The sequence below is a fragment of the Podarcis cretensis genome (genome assembly GCF_951804945.1).
Source record: "Podarcis cretensis genome assembly, chromosome: 3".
Lineage (NCBI taxonomy): Eukaryota > Metazoa > Chordata > Lepidosauria > Squamata > Lacertidae > Podarcis > Podarcis cretensis.
Window position 1 is genome coordinate 47,191,600 of NC_137172.1, and position 21,316 is coordinate 47,212,915.

Here is a 21,316-nt window from a genome sequence, read left to right on the forward strand (position 1 = left end):
TTTCCTGGACCTCAGACTACTTCATAAGATACATCTGGATGAAACGGACTTCCACAGAAAAATTATGCCAAAATAAATTAGTTAGGTACCACAAGACTCGTTGTTGTTGTTGTTGTTGCAACAGACCAAACACAGTTACCATGGAGTGTTTAGGATTGTGATGCATCCTTTTCCCACTTGAAATGTAAATCCTTTATCTTTGATACAGATTATAAGTGGGCAAATATAAAACCCACAAATTTGTAGCACTACCCAAACCAAGTCCCACTATCATTTAACTGAATGGGAGTTTTGTCAGTCTTCAAGAGGGTTCTCTAAAATTATCTGATGTTTGTTGACTATGATCGTGCTCTTTCAGAATCTGCCAGACCTATTAAACGGTACTCACATGAATAAGAACACATTTATTTAATGAACAGCAGCATTTCAATCACATTATCAGCCTCTCTTTTTTTCCATCAGCTGTTTTACATATGCAGCTTCTGATTTTTAAATTTTTTTTACAAACCCAAAAGTCCCACTAAAATCATTAGTTTTCCACGCTAAAGGAAATTATATTTACTGATGATGCAATCTTTTGTTACACAGAAATATTTATAGCACAATTCTGTGCATGTTTACTTAGGAGTAAGTCCTGCTGAGCACGTCACAGGGTATGCGGACATCATGTGCACCTGGCGTATGGCCCCGTCCCCCTCAATTGTGCATGAGTAATGATTCCTATTATTCTAAATAGGACTTCCAGTTAGGTGCATACTGTATAGCAGGAGTTGGGGAACCTTTGGGTCTCCCGATGTTGCTGAACTACAACTCCCATCAACCTTAGTAAGCATGGCCAGTGGTCAAGGATGATGGCAACTGTAGTTCAGCAACATTTAGCTAGCCAAAGGCTCCCTATACTTGCTGTATTGGATTGCAGTCTTAGCGGCTTCATAGAAGTAGAATGAAATAAAAGTTTATCATTTGTAGTACAGTATAAGGCTGACCCTTTCCTATTGATCATTGGATTCAGTTTAATATTTTTTCCTATGTGCTATTGACTAATGCCTTGAAAATCGCATCTATGCTTATTATTCTCAGTATGAAGTTTTAAATTTTTGGTAACATGAAAAGTTTATAAACTCGATAAAGTATGCAGACCTTGGGGCTCAACTAAATAGGTTCTAGATAGAAGGTAGTTGTGTAACTTCTAAATCTTTTATGAAGTATGAGCATTTTAAGGATTCCGCCTCTGGCAGACGTTCCCATTGTGTCACACCCACATATAGTAAAGGACATCAAAGTTTTGATGACAGAAGACTTGTTTTATGAAAATTCCAGAAATTCTGGTATGAATTTCTAAAAATGTTAGTTGGAATCCATAATTTTGACCCATTGTAATACTGTAAGTTTATTGGTCACTTTGGTAGCAATATACAAAATAATAAAGTTATTATTATCCTGTGGCGGATAATTCATTCTGAAGCTGACCAGACACGGGTTAGAGCTCAATGTCAAGCCTACCAAGTGGTGGTAGCGATGGTGAAGAAGACTTTCTTCACCGCCTCTATTCCATCTGCAGAAAACAGCAGCAGGAGACTCTTTCAGGTGGTTCGCAATTTAGTGGAACCACCTGCTACATCGGGGCCCAGTATGGGCCACATGATCTGCAATGATTTTGCAAAGTTTTTTGCAGATAGTCGCTCAGATTTGGGAAGAGGTAGACTCCACCATGGGAGCAGGGCCGGGGCAGGAGAGTGCTAGAGTCCTGTCTAGTCAAGTTGCGCCACTATCTGTGAGGGAGCCTTCCCAGACCCGCTGAAAGAGGCAATTATCAAACCGCTTCTTAAAAAATCATCTTTAGATGCGGCCAATATGGCCAAATATCGCCCAGTCTCAAATCTTCCATTCTTGGGCAAGGTGACTGAGTGAGTGGTTGCTGAACTCCAGGCACGCCTGGAAGAAGCGGACCATTTGGATCCCTTCCAGTTGGGATTCAGGACTCATCATGGGACTGAAACTGCCTTGGCCGCACTGGTTGATGATCTCCGGCAGGCTAGGGACAAAGGTGAGAGCTGTTTCCTAGTTCTGCTGGATCTCTCAGCGGCTTTTGACACCATCGACAATAACATCCTTCTGGACCGTCTAGAGGGGCTGGGAGCTGGGGGCATTGTTAATACAGTGGTTCCGCTCCTTCCTCCTGGGCCATGTTAAGAAAGTGGTGGTGGGGGATGAGTGTTCTGACCCCTGGGCTCTCACTTGTGGGGAGCCTCAGGGTTCTGTTCTCTCCCCCATGCTTTTCAACATCTACATGCAGCCGCTGGGAGAGATCATAGAATCATAGAATCATAGAGTTGGAAGAGACCCCAAGGGCCATCGAGTCCAACCCCCTGCCAAGCAGGAAACACCATCAGAGCACTCCTGACATATGGTTGTCAAGCCTCTGCTTAAAGACCTCCAAAGAAGGAGACTCCACCACACACCTTGGCAGCAAATTCCACTGTCGAACAGCTCTTACTGTCAGGGGGTTTTGGCCGGGTGTTCATCAGTATGTGGATGATACCCAGCTCTACCTCTCTTTCAAATCAGAACCAGTGAAGGAGGTGAAGGTCCTGTGTGAGTATCTGGAGGCGGTTGAACGATGGATTGAATCCTGACAAGATTCAGATTGAAGTTGAGTCCTGACAAGACAGAAGTATTGTTTTGGGGGGATAGGAGGTGGGCAGGTGTGGAGGACTCCTTGGTCCTGAATGGGGTAACTGTTCCCCTGAAGGACCAGGTGCGCAGCCTGGGAGTCATTTTGGACTCGCAGCTGTTCATAGAGACGCAGGTAAATTCTGTGTCCAGGGCAGCTGTTTACCAGCTCCATCTGGTACACAGGCTGAGACCTTATCTGCCCACGGACTGTCTCGCCAGAGTGGTGCATGTTCTGGTTATCTCTCGCTTGGACTACTGCAATGTGCTCTATGTAGGGCATGAAGATGACCCGGAAACTACAACTAATCCATAATGCGGCAGCTAGCCTGGTGACTGGCAGCGGCCATTGAGACCACATAACACCAGTCTTGAAAGACCTACACTGGCTCCCAGTATGTTTCCGAGCACAATTGAAAGTGTTGGTGCTGACCTTTAAAGCCCTAAATGGCCTCGGTCCAGTATACCTGAAGGAGCATCTCCACCCCCATTGTTCTGCCCGGACACTGAGGTCCAGCACCGAGGCCCTTCTGGTGGTTCCCTCGCTGCGAGAAGCCAAGTTACAGGGAACCAAGCAGAGGGCCTTCTTAGTAGTGGCACCTGCCCTGTGGAACGCCCTCCCACCAGATGTCAAAGAGAAAAACAACTACCAGATTTTAGAAGACATCTGAAGGCAGCCCTGTTCAGGGAAGCTTTTAATGTTTAATAGACTATTGTATTTTAATATTCTGTTGGAAGCTGCCCAGAGTGGCTGGGGAAACCCAGCCAGATGGGTGGGGTATAAATAATATTATATTATTATTATTATTATTATTATTATTATTATTATTATTATTATATCTGCTGCAAACCTTGCTTTTCCTAATTTGCATTCATAACTCTTCAGTGTTATTACAGAAAAAATAGATAAATGATAGTTTAATTATTATTCATCGGAAGTCTTACCTCATAGAGTTTCAATGTTTATTATTTATGGGATGTGATTAATCACCAAGTACCATTTCTGCTTCCTGTCAAAACCAGAAGGCTGTGTATTGTTAGTAATTGCCTGTAATTCTAAATGAGAATCCTAGTGCATGTGCCAAAATTGTCCCTGAAAAAAACTGTTTTCTTCACAAATGTTCAGGAGAACAAAAGCATACATGATAATCCTAGTGGTTTGCTATAGTTACTTCAAGACAATGATCAAGAAGGAAACTGTCTCTGCTGATTTAATGGGTGTGTTCTAACATTTTCCTCCCCTCTTTGTAATTTTTGAGAAATTGAAATAAGACCTAAATTACAGTTCTCTTTCAATTTCACCTCGGTGCTCGGCTCTAGCAAACCACTATTCCTCCTATTTTGGAAGTTCAGAGATGAGTATAGATCCTTACACAGCCAAAAAGGCATCATACATACAAGAGGGAGGGGGAGGTATCAGCAGGCTTGGGGGAACCTCAAAGTTTGCAGAAGTACAGGAAAAAAGGGAGAGGACCCAAAGGAGGACAATCTAGTAAGCTTTGAGCATGCTTAGAGAGCATGCTTAGAGAGCATGCAATTCTGACTTATTGGGGGCAGGGGGGCAGAATGGAGTATTACGGAGGAAGATAGTGTTGGCTGACCAAAACACTGAACAGCAGCACTCTAGACAGCGCTACTTATTTTGCTGCAGGTTCCACTTGTTAACAAATAAATGACGGACAAAGAAGATGTTGCCTTGAATCAAAAGTCACAAGATCATTCAGTTGCTTCCCTCCAACCAAAATAATACCGGACATGCAAAATTCATACATGACCCAAGTTATCTGGTTTACGAACTGCCACTCAAGCCACTTTGGGAACTCTTCTTAGCAAAGTCATCTTAGCATTAAGGTGACTGTGCCAGCCTCAAATGGATCAGTCTGTACAACTATGGCTTTACAAACATGCCCTGAAATAAAGGTAGTATGAATCTTCAAGTATGTTTTGACCACTGTATGTATCAGTTACCATCATTTTATGTCTTATGGAATTATGGGAAACCTTTGATTCCAGTCAAGAGAAAAGTAATAATTGTTCTTGAATTTGACCCTAACGGAAGAAGTCCCATTGATTTAAATGGACTTTCAGCCTTTAAGCACTTTCTCTGGTTGGAAGTTTCTTTAGGTTTCCATTCTTTTCCACTCATTTTGCCCATCCTGAAGTGATCCCTCTCCCCTGAAGTTTGATAAAGGAGAGGTGAGTAGAGAAGAAAAGTAGATAGTATATATTTCAGATGTCTAGTGACAGAATGGAACTTGCTACTGTGGTTAAGACACTCTTCAGTAAGCATTTCATAATAAAAGGATTTTATTATGGCAACTCAAATGGAATATCTATGATGTGTTTTAATGACCAGGAAAAATCAGTATTTTAAAACATATTTTTGTTTTTAAGGGTCACTGCTGCCACATGTTCAGACTTTCCATACATGATGGCTTACACTTTAAAAAAAGTTTTTTCACTTTAGTTTTCAGAAAATCACTAAAATATTTGGATATTCTCCATATACAATATTGTATGCTTCTGTCCCCCTTGTTTGATGTACTCCATCTGACCTGTGAAAATCAAGGGTGACCTTTTCCTCCTCCTTTGCACTGAGTTAAGAGAGCTGTAGTCATTGATAGAACACATGTTTTCTATTTACAACAGCACCTATCTCTGCTATCATTAGCTCAAGAAGGTCTTTGGCTATAGGACTAGGAAAGAATGCTACATGACAGCAACTGCCAGAGAGGACTGACAATCCTTAATGAGATGGATTATTGGTTTTACTCTATAAGGCTGTGGCTAGCAAAATGTAAATTCTTAATGACTTATGCAAGTGGTGTGCATATAGGGAATCTCTGTGCTAATACTACATTAAATGTTTGACAGTCTCACATATTTTAAAATAAATGGCATATTTTATTCCTCATTTTCTCCCAATAAATATTTATAGAATGATCATAATGTCTTGACGTTTAAAACATTAATAACTTGCACTTCGATCCAAATCATAGTTACTCAGAAGTAAGTCCCACTTATGCAATGGGTCTTTCTTTCTAATAAATGTGTTTAGGATTTCCACCTTGAGCAACCCAAAATGACAGTATTCAGGTACAAATTGGGCAGCTTTTCTTTTGCATTATCAAGGTTTGCAGTTTGCAGACAGGATTGTTTTTGTGAAATTTACCCATATGCAAGCAGGAGGAGACAAGACAAAAAAAAAAGGTACCCAAGCAAGCAGCTTCTTCTCAAACTCATTCTAAATTGACACTGGGTGATTCTTGCTAGATATTTCAGACAGTCACCCGTGAGTGGTACTCACCCAAAGTTAACCTGGGTTTCTCAGGTGAGTGTGCTTGGAATCATAGAATTGTAGAGTTGGAAGGGGCTCCAAGGATCATCTAGTCTATCTTGGTTAAGATGCTATTGAATGAGAAATGTATATTTCACAAGCTATACAAAAGTTTATGACTTCAGTAATTAGTGGGTTCCAATAACAGCACCAACATGATACCATTTTAATACCTCAAGATAATGCTCAAACAGAGATACATACATGATAATACTGACCTTTACAAGGTGCACTGAAAATTATCAAGATAATTTGTATAAAACAAATTGAAATGAATTATATAAATTGTTGTTGCTTTTATACCATTAAGGGACCATTAAGTCCAGTCGCGGACGACTCGGGTTGCGGCGCTCATCTCGCTTTATTGGCCGAGGGAGCCGGCATACAGCTTCCAGGTCATGTGGCCAACATGACTAAGCCGCTTCTGGCGAACCAGAGCAGCACATGAAAATGCCGTTTACCTTCCCGCCGGAGCAGTACCTATTTATCTACTTGCACTTTGAGGTGCTTTTGAACTGCTAGGTTGGCAGGAGCTGGGACCGAGCAATGGGAGCTCACCCCGTCGCAGGGATTCGAACCGCCAACCTTCTGATTGGCAAGCCCTAGGCTCTGAGGTTTAACCCACAGCGCCACCCGCATCCCTTTTATACCATTATAAGCACACAAATATAGATTCCATGGTACTTCTACTTCTACCACTGGTCCTGTTAGCTAGGGATGATGGGAATTGTAGTTCCAAAACATCTGGAGGGCTGGAGTTTGCCTATGCCTGTTCTACTTTATTTGCTGCACTAGTATTTTATATGCTGATGGGGCCACCAATTAAAATATTATTGCTACATGCGCATAGAAACTAGTACCAGTTTTTGTTTGAGACAACAGCTCCTCTTAATAGGGTAGCAAATGGAAATGTGCTACATTTGCTATGCAATATTTGTTGGTACAATCCAGTGTACAAATATGTGAATTATAGCTAACCAGTGTGTCTGATGTGCATAACTCTGTCCTGAGTCTTAGCCATAGATACTATACAGCAAATTTATCACATTCCCACTTTATGACCTACTAAGAAGAGCTGTATGTCAGATTACAATTGTTGATGTTTTCTACAGGCATACATTACTACGGCTACTGCTTACATAATCCACTTTTTGTACTGGGCAGAAATCGCATTGTACAGTACTTTACTGAGGATGGTTTGACACTCCTGTACTGTATACTTGTACAGCAATGAACAGAGTTACAACAAATTCTAGCTCCAAAGCGGAAAAAGCAGGAAAATCAATGAGGATTATACCCAACAGGAAAAAAGAAACACAATTTAATGGAAGATGGGGATTATATAACTTCAGTAATTACCTTGTCAACCAAAATAGATTGGGTTTTTCCCTACTGAATGATACTTTCCATTGATTATCTCTAATTTAAATGGAATTAGGGTCTTTCAGACAATCAGACTCAGTAGAATTTTGTTCACACCTCAGTGGAAAACAAATCGCCCTAATTAACCAGAGATCCTTTCTGACTTGAAGTTGTTTTGTCTGTGGTTTTCAGCACACACCAGGATATATAGTGAAAAGATACAAAATCCCAACAGAGCATGTAAATACTTATATATTGTATTATCTATGCACATGAAGTGTATAGCATGCAAAAGCAATACACTTTAGGGCAACTGATTTTCACTATACATTTTTAAAATATCCATGCTTCATAACCTTGATTTTGAAAAATTAATTATGAAATGCTCTTCCAGCCAGCTATTATTCAGTATATTATTCAGCAGAATAATATCAAAGGTATTTGAAGCATGTTGACGCATCCTTCTTAAATTTGTATTTATGCATACAGCTCAAAATAAAAAGGGAATATAATACCTTAGCTTTCTCTGGTGAACTGAATGAGGCATAACAAGGCTTTAAAATTTTAATATTGTATACAAGCAGTCTGGCCAAGTACAGGTGAAGATAGGAGATAGAAGTAAGATGCTAATAATTACCGTACCTGTCCTAAAGAAGGGAGGGCAAAGGCAAGCGATCTCCTGAGTTTAACCGTGTCCTGCAGTAGCACAGTTGCAGCTGGCTCTGGGTTTTCTGGCAATGATTCAAAAAGCAGATGATCGGTCCTTTTTAGATAAACAGAGACAGCTTGCATATTGCCTCTGCTTTCTTGAAGAACATCAAACAGATTCAGTGAGGATAAGATGGTTCTCGAGCCAAGTCGAGCTCTCACACTTAATTCCTTAAAACAATTCAGATAAAGTTCCAAAAAACCCAACATTTTGGACTAATTCAAGGAAAACAACAAACACCACTGATATTCAGGGAGATGGGAAGAGGAGGCAAGGGAAGGGGATCTATGAAGGTTGAAGAAGTCTTGCTCCTGCAGGAACCCACGAAGTTGGTGAGCAGCTTCCTGAATGATTCCAAAAAGCTGAATGGTTTGGAGATCTATGAGGTGTCCAATTACAGGTAATAAGTTCCTTGTGGGCATAAGTATATGCCCACAAATAGAGAGCTCATTAAGGAAAGCACTGGACAGAAATGAAATCCATTGACAGAAGATGCAGGGGAGTGTAAGCAGGTATTGCAATATAGTTTTTCCACTACATGATGGCATCATGCTCCTGAGCCCATTGGAGCATGCTTTCAGGTGACTGCAGGAAAGGTGGAGGTATTTGCTCAGGGAATACAAAAGGGTACATAACCTAATTATCAGTGGACGGTACTTGCACAGGAAAACCTTCTGTACAAACTAATGGTTATCTAAGGGTGCCCACTTGCATTAGATGTTGTTATATGGCAAAGGTTCTGGGGCCTATGAGACTTGTACTTATATGGTAGTTCATGTGAAGATTTAGTCACATGCACAACCACTGCCATGTGACAATAGACAGCTTAAACCAACATCGCTTTTCTGGTGCCTTACAATGGCCCTGTGCTCATTGCACAGAACGCACTTAGAAAAGGCACATGGTTCCAGGGGATCTGCAGCGTTCCACGTGAACTGAGCTCCTTGGTAACAATATCTAATTAGGCAATCAGTTTTAAATAATTCATATTAATAGACTCTTGCATTTTATTCATAAATGTAACATGATGTGTGAAATACTGCTACAATTTTGTCAAGGGAAATACACAATCGAACCTGTTAGAATGTTTACTGCACTCTGCCAGTAAATCCAGTTCACTGACTTTTATTTATCTGGCTTTATTGATTTCCCTGTAGTGACAGTTCAGCTCTCTTCATGCTGTTGCTTAGCCCTTTCATACACAGAAAATTTCAACACAGACCTTTGCACAAGAGGTTAAACCCAAGACAGTACTATTGAATGTCTCAGTGGCATAAATGCATTTTTTCCTCTTCACAGGTGCTCATTTTGCATTTGATGCATTTAACATTCAGTAGGAGTGCTAAGCTAATTATACTCTTATTAACATATGTTGACTTGACATTATACCATAAAAATCTGATTTTTGCCACGGCTTCGGTCTCTAGAGACCATTAAATTATAAGGTTTTCTAGTCACTTAAATAAGAAAGTGTAACATCTCAATGTTTAAAACGTCTAGCATAATGCAACAAAGCAAGTTTGTTCTTCATGGGGGGGGGGAGAGACAGAATCACATGTGACTTCTGCCAATTTATGCATACAGCTGTTTTCTGACACACCTTGCACCAGACAAGAGATTGGTAGGTATTACTAGCTACCATAGAAAATCCAAGAGAGGCTGGGGAAATATTAGCTATTCTCATTATTAAAGGGGTGAAGGAAATAAAATAGGTGAAGGGCACATCTTTTGTGAAGCATTTTCACGTTCCACAAAGTGGACTAGAGTGGGGTGTGATCTAAACACAAATGGGCAAAGTCTGATTAGTATGAAACAGCTGGGGAAATAGAATGAAAAGCAGAATGACTTCTTCAAGGCAAAGGAGAGTATCAGATGTCAAAATCTGCCTGGGGCTAGAATTCTAATTTTCCTCCCTGATGGACTGAATGCAATATTTTGAAGTGGGCATATGCGTGTTTCAGAAAAAGTGAAATGAGCTAAGATTTCGAGACCAAATCTTGGGAAGGACTCCACACAGAAACATAGAATTCTGTCACAAGTTATTTGCTGCCACTGTTGCATAGATTTTCTGCAGCATTTATATGTAAAAAGCACTTCAGATAACAACCTGTCACATGACTTTTTGAGCTACCTTGCTGGGGAAAGCACTCTAAATTCTATTAACTAGTCTTATACAAAGTGGTTATAATATACATTATTAGAGTATTGTGAATTCTAAAATTCACCATTGGAAGGAGAATAGCATTGCATTTCCCCCCCAACCCCCAAACCAGAAATTTCTCCCAATTATTTGGAGACATGCAGGAGCTATACCCACAACCGGTGGAAAAACAACTGGGGTTGGGTCATGGGAAGAGTAGCAGGGGGAAGTAGTGGCTACATGACAGGTCTTAAGTCCCACCAGCCATTTCCGCCCTGAAAATAATTCTCTTCCAGTATGACTTTGCATTGGAGAAGAGGCTGCTGGAGGCTGGGAAGTGTGACCTGACTGTGTAATGTGCAGTGCCAGCCTAATACATAAAGATGATTTGGGGGGGAAATCTCACCACTAATGGGAAATAAGAAGTGTGCATAATTGCAACAGAGCTAGCGATGAACTATTATGTAAATCATGGAACGTCATGACAATACCCCCAAACTCAAAAGCTTTTTTTTAAATAAAAAAAATGGAAAATTCTATGACTTTCTAACTGGATGGCTTTTGCTTAGAATCCAGTAAATAGTTAACAGAAAAACAACAATATGTAAGCTTGAAAGTCTGGCTGTTGTGTTTGCGTTCAGAAAGAAAAGCCACTCCCTTTATGCTGAAATACTTGTTATGTGTTGAATCAGGAGGCTGCTACACCTTCATCAATCAGGCTGCAGCCCAAATCGATAGCTGTGCTGCTAGGTTTTGTGAGGTGATTACTCTTAATTTTTCTTGGATGCTTTGAAAAGATTGCATCAAGCCATTAGCTGAAAATATACATCTGCGGCAGACATGATAGGGTGGTATTTTCTGCCAGGAAAAGGGTTACGTACAAGGGGGAGATATTTATATGTACTTCATCCTTTGGCTATCATTACACAGAACTGTAGATGTGATGTTCAGCGGCACCATGGAGGCAAAAGAATCAAGCTAGATGTGATGTCAGTTGCATTGAAGGAATGACTGTGGCAGAGCCCAAGCAAGATTGGGATTGCAGCAGGCAGGGCAGGAGTTAAGACTTTCCTCTGCCATAGTCCTGATGACCACCACTGGTACTATTAGTCTCAGGAGGGGGGCTTTCACTCCTTGCATGTTCAAGCTCTGCTTTGGCCCCATCTCTTCCTTTTTATTAGGCATTACTTGGCTAAGAAGAATGGCATGCTAATGCCAATTTGCCCAATACTGACAGCTGCAGATTACTCAATCCACTGTGTTGACTACTGATACAAACAACCAATGGGGCAACCTCTGTCATTTGCAGGTGTTTCAAATACTACACTTGCTGCTGCATTTTGCACTAGCTGTGAACTCTGGAATGTCTTCAAATGCAACCCCACATAGAGCGCATCCCAATAGTCTAACCTGTAGGTTACCTGGGAATGGGTAACAGTAGCCAGGCTATCCCCGTTCAGGAAAACCCATAGTTGGTGCTCCTTTTTCCATGATGGTTTCAGGAATACCCAACTATTCATTTGCTCCTCCAAGGGGAGTGAAATCCTGTCAAGAACATGGAGTTTTACCAATTCCTATATATGAGAATTGTTCACACACAACAAATTCATCTTGCTTGGATTCAATTTCAATTTATTAGTCCACATTAAGCCCATTACTGCATGTAACCACTTGTTAAAGATTTGAACTGCATCTCTTGATAGTAATGAAACAGAGAGAGGGAGGGACAGACAGACAGACAGACTGCATATTGATGATACCTTTACAACTCTTCATATAAGTCTTCATATCAATATTAAACAAGGTGGGTAGGTTTGTATAGGATTGCAGTCCAAACCCCTGTCACCTTCCTGATATTGTTATCAGGTTTTGGGGAGGGTTAGGCTGAATGCCTGGGTTTTCTTCTAATTCTTGGAATAGCCAGGCTAGCTTCCTAGTGAGGTAATGGGTCATTAAGGGAGCAAATGAAGGGGCTCTGTAGGAGATAGCAAATGGGTGGGGCCCCTTCCCGCAATTAGAAAGACAAAGCGGATAGCAGAGTGTTTTTGGAGTGATGTGAGCTTGAAGTGAAGCAACAAGCTGGGAAGACAGAGCGAGGTTTGATTTCTGCTCGACTCCAAGGCTGCGGCTCTGGGGGATGCAAGACCCTCTTGGGATGTTAATGCTGTAAAACCCTCCATCATAGGTTCAGGTTGTAGATATAAACCATAAATGATAAAGACACCGCACTCTTTACCATGCCTCATTCTGAAGGAAACATGAACCCTGGGTAAGCACTTGGAACCCCTGAAATCTCGTATGGCTCAAGAGTTTGGGATGGTGTGCAACAATATTGTAACTTTGACCTAAGGGCAAAGAGAGTGGTTAAGTCAGTCTTAGCCCTTGGATGAATGAGGCTTGGACAAGTGCCTTTTGGAGCTATGATCTTTTATGCAGGTTATCCAAACGCAAAGCCCATGTTTCTGACAACCGTCCTCCACTGTGAAAAATGCGGGGGAGGGGGGAATACTCTATTTGGCCTATGATGGAACGAAACCCATCTAGAACAGAATAATGGTTGCAAAGACTTTTATAGGATTTAAAAGCTTGCCACTTTAGGATTAGTTCTCATTAAACCAGTAAAGCTGTACCTGGGCTCAATAATCCTCCCAACAAGCAACAGAGTTCCCACAGATAATAAAAGAAAATAGTCAGGGAGAAAGGTTCTCATACAGAGCCCCTGTAGCATCTGGAGGACTTCTTCTTAAAGGGCAAGTGCATTGAATTATGTGCATCTCAACTTGTAGTGTGAGGCAGTCCAGTCCAGACAATGGTGTACCACCTAATTCAAAACTAGACCTTTGAGACAAGTTACATCCTGAATTCCAAACCACTTAGCACAAGCAGCCCTGAAAAGTGCTAGTAAAAAGGCAGCGTAATTTATAATAACTAGAGTACAATTTGTACCAACATGTATCTAAACCGCAGTTTGTTAAATGAGCCCCGTGATCAATGAGACATCTATCTCAGTGCTTGCTGCCAACCAGCCCTCCCCCTAAATAGCTGATGGATTTTCTCACAAGGTCACAACTGACACATAAGTGCATAAAGGCTGTCGACTAGATCAGGTTCATGCTTTCTCAAAAAAACCACACAACTGAATAGCAGCATTAGGCTCAAGTACTTTGCAGCTCAAAACAAACTTCAGCATTAGCAATGCAGTATCCAACAGATACTGCACATGGTGTCTGCTGAAATGAATCATTTCCTGTATTAAAGCACACACGGAGAGGAATTTTGGTTTAATTCGCAGGGAGATAAACACCGACAGACACCGCAGCGGTTTGTACAAGACACACTGAAATTCAGCTTAATGGCATAAAGCATTCACAAGCCAGCAAGCATGTGAAAAGAGAGCACCAGGGAAGTTTCCAGAGGAGTGGGAGGCTGCAGTGGCAACCAGCTAGCAGGATGATCAAGAAAGTGGGCGAAAGCAGCTGGAACAATGTGATTTCTGGGAACCTCTTGATCCCCAGGAAGTAGTAGACTTATTGCCACTTGCCAGGTACATGTGCTTCCCTAGGGAACAGGGTTAGCCAAGGTCAGCAGGAAGGAGCTAGTGGTAGACTTGCAAGGGCAAAACTCTGTAATACTCTTTATTAGTGCCCAAATTAAAGTTACATAGGGGAGGGACAAATGTGGGAAGGGACAACCTCTAAGTGATGCTTTGTGGTAATCTTTGCAGCCACACTGTTACCAAAGGACTCACTTCAGCTGGCACTCTGTGAATGCCCTTGAACGTTCAACCAGCAGGCAACACAACTCCCATGAGTGCAGATTTTTTCCAAGCACAACAGAGAAAGCAAACCTGGGTGTACCCTGGCTGCCCTCATCAGAATGAGACTACTTGTTTATCTTGGGGTTGAGATATATGCTAATACCTAACTCAGCACCTGATCAATTTATCAACTGCCATGAGCTAAATATGACATGCTGTCTTGATGGGCTCACGATCCTTACCTTTGCACCCTGAAAATGCTCAGTTGTACAGTGGTGGGGAAATTGTACCGCTCTATGTTTACAAATTTTAGTTTGAAGTAAACTTTCCTCTAGCCTCTGCCTCAAAATAATTACATTTTTCTCTCTCAGGTGAACTTACTTTAAACCACCTTGTAAGTCCTTTATGGTTTGTCCCCAAGAAACCACTTTCTAAAATCTTTATGGATCCTCACCCAAGCTGTTCCAAGCATTTGCTTACTCAAACCACAAAGCAATTACACATTCAAATTTTAGTTCTGTAAATAAGCATTTTTCTCTTCAAACCCACATCGGTGGTCCTTGCTAATTCCTCGAAATAATTCAGGTAACTGAAGTTACTGTGCAATCTTCATGTGCAACGACTCTGGATAAAAGATCTCAAAATATCTGTCTACAGAACCAACTTCAGGTTGTGCGACTTCATAGGTGATCTCTCAAAGAACATCAGTTACATGTAAGCAACCTGCTATTTTCCCTTGAGGCCTCTGTGTAGTCCCACATATGCATGACTTGGTAAATGCAATTGTCCTTAGGAAAACAGGAAATGGAAGACTGCCAAATGCCAGCTCTTGTGTGCACAAGCAATAGGGACGCGGGTGGCGCTGTGGCCTAAACCATTGAGCCTCTTGGGCTTGCAGATCGGAAGGTTGGCGGTTCGAATTCCCGTGATGGGGTGAGCTCCCATTGCTCAGTCCCATCTCCTGCCAACCTAGCAGTTCAAAAGCATGCCAGTGCAAGTAGATAAATAGGTACCGCTGCAGCGGGAAGGTAAATGGTGTTTCCGTGCACTGCTCTGGTTTCGGTGTTCCATTGCGCCAGAAGCGGCTTAGTCATGCTGGCCACATGACCCAGAAACCTGTCTGTGGACAAACGCCAGCTCCCTTGGCCTGAAAGCGAGATGAGCGCCACAACACCATAGTCACCTTTGACTGGACTTAACTGTCCAAGGGTCCTTTACCTTTACCTTGCACAACCAATGCACAATACTTTATGGTGAAAGGGGTAGGCAAAGTTGGAGCGCTGCATTGGTCAGTGATGGAAATACCTATTGAAAGGACAAGGGATGCAGCCTTTTCTCTAGCAGAAGGAAACAGGAAAGGAAAATGTCCCACGATAGTTCAAAGTCAGATCATTTGGCTGGGTTACAGTACAACATTGTCTACAGTGGTACCTTGGCTTACAGACGCTTCAGGTTACAGACTCTGCTAACCCAGAAATAGTACCTCAGGTTAAGAACTTTACTTCAGGATGAGAACAGAAATCATGCTCCGGCGGCGTGGCGGCAGCGGGAGGCCCCATTAGCTAAAGTGGTGCTTCAGGTTAAGAACAGTTTCAGGTTAAGAACGGACCTCCAGAACAAATTAAGTTCTTAACCCAAGGTACCACTGTATATGCATAAGAAGAAAACATGGATCATCGCAGACACCATGTAAGTCACTGGCCTCCTTATTGAGAACACAAGACTCCAAACTGGCATAGCTGGTTTTATAGATGGATACAGATTTAACAGAAGGGTTTTTGAGCTCTTGAAGATTCTTGAGATCTAGAAGGGGACCTAAAAAGCCAAAGGAGCAAGGATAAGGATAGCCCCTTGCTGATGCTGACCCTGTCGCTAAAGGCATTTGGATGGAAGTTTGGAGTAACACTTCGGTATTAACAACAACAACAATAAAAAAAATCATACCACTATTCACCCCAAGATTACAGTACTCACCCTCTTGGAAGATGCCCCTGAGTCAGAGTGGGAAACTCTGGCAGGCCTAAGACCAAAGGGAGCTCACAGCCAGAGGCTCCATGGGTTGATTAGAAGCAATGGCTGGCGATGATACAGTTTCTTTTGGAAGTTAAGGCTGGAATTCCAGCCCCCCCACCTCCATCCATCATAAATAACTCTTGTTGCTTTTTCTTTCAGTCTTATCCCTGAAGATTGTGGCTCTACTTACATTCATTTAATAAAAGAGAAACAAAAATGGACAAGGCTATCTTTGACTGAATCAAAATTTAATGGCAAACTTTTGAAACTCAGTCTCAATATGCATTTATAATACAAAACATTATGAAAGTCAGAATAATGTACTGTTACATAAAGCACGCACACAAGCTTTGACTATTTAAACATCCATTTTCATATTTCCTGCTGCACTTCACAATGCTCTGAATCTGTTCTATTGTTTGGCAGTTTAATAATCAAAGTTCTTGTTTTTATCAACATCAGCTGCTAGGCAAGTTGCATTGCAGATGCATCAGCGCCTAAAGGCAGCTTTGCTGGACTAGGTAACTGAAAAACAAACTTTCAAGAAGCAAGCAGCAGATTTTCCATTCACAGGCCTGGTTCACATGTCAAAGAGCCAGACTATGGCTTAGTGTGAACACACAAGCATTAGATTAGATCATTGTGGCTTACTTCTCTGTTATTCTGCTGCTCCATTGAGCTAAGTCATGGTTTGGCATGTTGTCCAAATCCAGGTTTGTCTTAATAGTTCATGGCTAGTGATTGGTCCAGGAGAGCAAAACTATCATCCCCTGACACACTGAGGTAAACGATGGTGTAGCTTAGTGCAGTTGTAGGACTACTGAGGACAAGAAAAATGGCCAAAGTCTCTTCTTTGAAAGCCTGTGTATTTGCGCTAAGCCATGTTTTGGCTTAATGTGACACTGGCGTGCAAACCAGGTCACTGTCTTATCTATGCAGCTAGTATAACATTGATCCTTTTGTGAACTTGTCCTTCTGTAGTCAAAAGAAATCCACCCCGAGATATAGTTCTGTTTCCTCTGTGGAAATTGCCCTCCTGATAGCCTTATCTGACTCTCAGTCATGTTATAGGCAAGGATTTCGTAAAGGGGATCACCTGCTGCTTTGAGTAAAATCAGAAGTCCAAGATCATGGGGGGGGGGGAGGATCACAGTAACACAGCTTTCCATTCCAGCATGGAAACAGGGGCAATGCTCTAATGCAGTGGTGAGGAACATCCTAGTCCTCCAGATGTTGTTGGATTGCAACTCCCGTCTATCCCAAACAGTATGACCAATGGTCAGAGACAACAGAAGTTTTAATGCAGTAGCACCCGGAAGGCTGAAAGCCCTAGGGCTATCTAAGTTATTCAAGGAGTGTGGAAAGAAGCCATGCTGCAGCAGCTTCCATGATACTTGGATAATGGAACCAGGGTACTCAAACAACTTTTCCTCAAGCAGTACTGAATACACTTATTTCAGCTCGGCACATCACACACTGACTGGCAGTCTGAACCATTGGGGACATATCCATATGTCCACTCATCAAGAAGAACCTGTTAAGAATTGTCCATCACATTTCAACTGTTCTTGAAAGGATACACCTGACCTTTCAAGAATGTCAAACTTAGTCCTGTTTTTTACCTTGTTTTCTGGAGTCAGCTCTAATCTATTGGACCTGGGACAGGATCTTGTCATGTATAACAAAATTAGACGCTTCTTTGTAGCTTAAGAAATGTAAACTGTTTACTTTCACTTTATTGAGGCCCTGAGCAGAACCTATCAAAACCTGTTTATAAATGATATTTATGCTTCTTTGAATAAGAGTGCTATTCTCATGCTACAAGATATAATGCATGAAATTCTATTGTGGAAGTCTACTCTCTCAAACTGGGAAAATTCAAAGAACTCCACAGGTCTTCAAAAATGCAATTGGGTGGGGAATTTCAGTGGAGATTTCAAGCGACCGACCTTATTATGGCAGCGGGTAAGCTAGTGTGGTACCACACTTTAAGAAGTAAACACCTAAAGACTTAGAGCCTAATACGGTGGCAAATGTTGGTATATAACAAAAAAGACAGGCAAAGAGACTTTCCCCAGTAGTAACAGAACAGAAAGCTTAACTACCTGTGAGTATAAGTAGAAATTTAAAAATTCAAAGAATTACATGATTTTCCTGAGTCTACCAAATAGTTGAGCTACAGTGAACAATCGGGTAAGCTTATTTAGAAAGACAAAGGCTGAAAAGAGAAATTACTGTGGAAATCAGAATCAAGGCACTTATAATCTCTGTCAGATTTCTGACTATTTGCCATTATATATACACACAGTCCAATCAAAGATCAGTGTCCTGTGATTGTATTCATATTCCTGGGCAGTGGGACATATCAGTGCAAATATTTGTCTTAACATAATTTTTTATGGCTGCAAATAAATAATAATGGCTGCGCTCAACCCAGTAACAATATTCGCACAGGGAGATAATTATGGGTTATGGGCTCTGTGTAGCGTTTCATTAGTGCTCCTCTAACAGCACATTTAAATACTAAACTTTTCTGATTAAAAGCCCCAACATGTTAGCAAGTCAGGAGCATTTCATGTATATATTTATCTCTTTTATATCAGGCCCCAAAAATCAAGTGGGAGGACCTTTTAATTAGAAACATGATACATGTGAACCTGTATCTGTACATTAAATGGTCACCACATGTTGGGCATTTTAATTGACTTTCTATGGTGACCAAAAAGATTGACTCCATTGCCAAGATTTTTTAAGCTTTTGCTATGGCAGACACTGTGGCTTGTTGGGGGCGGGGATGAGGTGGTTGCCTCCATATAGTACCTGTTTCTTGTGCGTGAGTCCTAAGCTTTGCCTTTTCTTCTCATTTGTATCTTTCAAGACAAAAGCCCTAACGCACCCCCCACCCTCAATGCACATACAGTTATTCTGGATCATATCCAAGAATGGGGCCCAGCCATTTTTCCACGTCTGCCACAGGCATCTTTTTCCTTAAGGCATAATCTTCAACCTGCAGAATGAACCAAGAGAGGGATAATTTAGCATTTTAACAGCTGAGGCTTCAACTTCTCTGTGCAATCAAAGTATCTGAGAAATTAAGTCTCACCACCTCTGCTCTCTACACTTGCATCCTTTTGTATTTTTTAAAAAAATGCATTTCTACATATAAAGTATAAAAACACAAAAAATAAGACAAAAAAACTAGACAAACTACAAAGACTTCCAAACTACTGCATCAAACACAAAATGTTCAAATTAGAATGTCAAAAATTGCAGATCCAAATGGGACATTTAAAAAATGATCCCAATGTATCTGCTTCTCCCCAAATAAACTGACTTGGACTCTGCAATCATCATCTGAGGCCCTTCTTTGTGTGCCTCCTCCATGAGAGGTCTCTCCACAGAAGGCGGCAGCACAAGTACAGCCTTTTCTGCAGCGGCTTTCCATCTGTCGAATGCTCTACCCAGGAAGGCTTCCCTGGCGCCTTCATTACATATCTTTAGGTGCCAGGACAAAAATGTCTCTGTAACCAGGCCGTTGGCTCATTAAACAATCTATGACCTTTTAAATGTGTTTGTTGGTTCATTCCAGTGAAACAACAGGTCCAGGGCTAGTTGGTGTGACTACAGTCCTGTGTAATATGTGTCTGTAGAGGCTGAAATGGAATACAGGGCAACTCATCAGCTTTGCCAAGAGACCAAATCCACTTGGCTCCACCATGCCCTGAACTGTTTCTATTCCAGATGGTATTTATAAGTATTGCTATGTAATTTTGAGAGTTTCTTCTTCCCTTCCCAACCCGCTTTTTAGACCATAGTAAGCCTTTTAGATTGCCATGTCTTTTAGACAGTCCCTGCCCATCGGCTTAACAATCTTGGGTATTTTTAATTCATCTTATGTAAGTTACTCTGAAAGCCTTTTCTGCTAAGGAACTGGAGAGTGTGGGCCTTTTTAAAAAAAGTGTTTGTGATACTTCTTTTGGGATAGAAATCTTTAAAGACACAAAAGGTCTAAGGGAGTTCATGTCAGAAAGATCTTGTTTACAGATCTAAGAACTATTTTCAAAAAGGGTTTTACAGCATCCACCACATTTAAAAGAAATGGCCCTTATCAGATTGAAATATATAGTACTGGGAAGGCAAGAAAGGATGTCAAACAACTGCTACAGGTGCTCAGGCCATACCTGATCTTTCAATATTTTCCCAACAGCAAAGTACTTGGATTCAGGGTTGGAAAAGTAGAGACCTGACACTGCTGAAGCAGGCAGCATGGCTAAGGATTCTGTCAGCTGAATACCTGCAAGCATCAACGGAAAACATTTGTGGTTTATTACTTAGAAGAGTGTGTTGTGGCTGGAGAATGTGTGATGTGCTTTGATTCAAATCCCACCTCAGCGAGGAACTCACAGCATGGCAAGCTACAGCACTAGCCCATGCTACCCAATGTATAATATGGATGTTACGACACTAGCGTGCCTCACCTGAGGGTTAACAAGATAATTAACGTGAATCATTTCAAGCACTTAAAGAGGTACTGCTTTGGAAATAGGTACTTATGCTAATAACCCAATTTAAGGGCCACGGATCAGTGGCCTGTTAGCTGGGGGTTGATGGAGTTGTAGTACAAAACAGCTGTGAGGCAGCAGGATGGAGGAGGCTGCCCCACAGCATTCTTATACAACATTATTTGGTTATACCGTACTGATTACAAAAAAGCATATTCTGTGAATGAGCTATTGTCATGGACTGGCTGGATGCAGAGGAGTGGTGGGAGGCACCGGTTGGGGAACCCCCCCCAAAGGGAAGAAGGCTCAGAGCCAGGGGATTGGTGGTGGGATGACAATGAGTGTTCAGAGGGAGAAGAGGGAGTAGAGTGGGAGGAGGTGGTGTCGGAAGCTGAAGAGGTAACAGGGTTTAGTGAGGAGGGAGAGTCTGTGGCAGAGAGCAGTCCAGGATCAGAGGCAGAAGCAGAGGCTGGAGAGGAAGGGGTCAAGAGGCAGAGATGAGGCAGGCTACTGAAGCCGCCAGGAGGTCCCTGTCCTACTGCAACCAGGTCTCTTCTGTGGTAAGAATTTGCTTCTACACCAGCTGTTTGTAATCCAGGTGAGAGTCCTTCTAACTAGCAGCAGAGCAGTGGGTTGGCAAGGCTGTCCTATTGCAACAGTTTTAATAAACGTTGGGTCCCTCCTGGATGCTGGGCTTGAGTTTACTTCCTTGGTTCCGTGTTTTATTTAATGTTCCTTCAACTGAGTACAAACAAGGTGGTGCTGTAGAAGTTAATTCTTATCACACCTTCCCCCTGGTCTCCCAGAACCAGAAGAGGATGGA

At 41.8% G+C, this 21,316-nt stretch overlaps 1 protein-coding gene across 3 annotated transcripts in view; it reads right to left on the reverse strand.

Moving 5' to 3' along the window:
* Positions 1-16,222: 16,222 nt before the first annotated feature.
* Positions 16,223-21,316, reverse strand: part of MTR (5-methyltetrahydrofolate-homocysteine methyltransferase) — a 64,171-nt gene continuing 59,077 nt past the window's right edge. For all 3 annotated transcript variants that reach the window (XM_079969466.1, XM_079969467.1, XM_079969468.1), the window contains 2 exons: positions 20,173-20,285; positions 16,223-18,998 (listed from right to left, as the gene is read on the reverse strand). In XM_079969466.1, the coding sequence (XP_079825592.1) occupies positions 18,912-18,998; positions 20,173-20,285 (200 nt within the window). In that variant the 3' untranslated portion in view covers positions 16,223-18,911. The remainder of the gene's footprint in view (positions 18,999-20,172; positions 20,286-21,316) is intronic.